The sequence below is a fragment of the Phaethon lepturus genome, unplaced genomic scaffold, assembly GCF_000687285.1.
Source record: "Phaethon lepturus isolate BGI_N335 unplaced genomic scaffold, ASM68728v1 scaffold35768, whole genome shotgun sequence".
In the NCBI taxonomy this organism is placed as follows: domain Eukaryota; kingdom Metazoa; phylum Chordata; class Aves; order Phaethontiformes; family Phaethontidae; genus Phaethon; species Phaethon lepturus.
Genome location: NW_010560368.1, coordinates 8,420 through 8,784, shown reverse-complemented (window position 1 = coordinate 8,784; position 365 = coordinate 8,420). Strand labels below are relative to the sequence as shown.

The window sequence follows — 365 nt, the reverse complement described above, 5'->3', positions numbered from 1 at the left end:
CCTCACACCAGGCAGCTCCTCTGCCTCCCCAAAACACAAAGCGGGAGATCCCCCAGCTCGGGAGCCATCCCTTCGCGGAGGAGCCCCGCTGCTTGCTTTTTATTAAGGAAAAAAAGAGGGAATGGCTGCCTCGCCGCGGGTTTGGGACAGAAACAGTGGCGCAGCAGGGACTGACCTAAGCCAAACCACTCTCGCAGGCAGTTGCCCCTCGGGAGAGCTCGCCCGGGCACGCCGAGACCCTCTCAAGCTTTGGGAATGGGCTCCTCTGGCGACAGCAGCAGGTCGAAGGGGACGAGGGGCCGGACCAGGAGCCGCACCTCGGGGCCGACGGGGGTTGCCCGCAGGTTGAGGCTCCGCAGGCGAGG

The 365-nt window shown here is 65.2% G+C and overlaps 1 protein-coding gene across 3 annotated transcripts in view; it reads right to left on the bottom strand.

The window, feature by feature from the left end:
* Window positions 1-242: 242 nt before the first annotated feature.
* The window catches only part of LRRC20 (leucine rich repeat containing 20), a 7,967-nt gene continuing 7,844 nt past the window's right edge, over window positions 243-365 (bottom strand). For all 3 annotated transcript variants that reach the window (XM_010293646.1, XM_010293648.1, XM_010293647.1), the window contains one exon: window positions 243-365. This exon is cut by the window's right edge and continues 10 nt beyond it. In XM_010293646.1, the coding sequence (XP_010291948.1) occupies window positions 243-365 (123 nt within the window).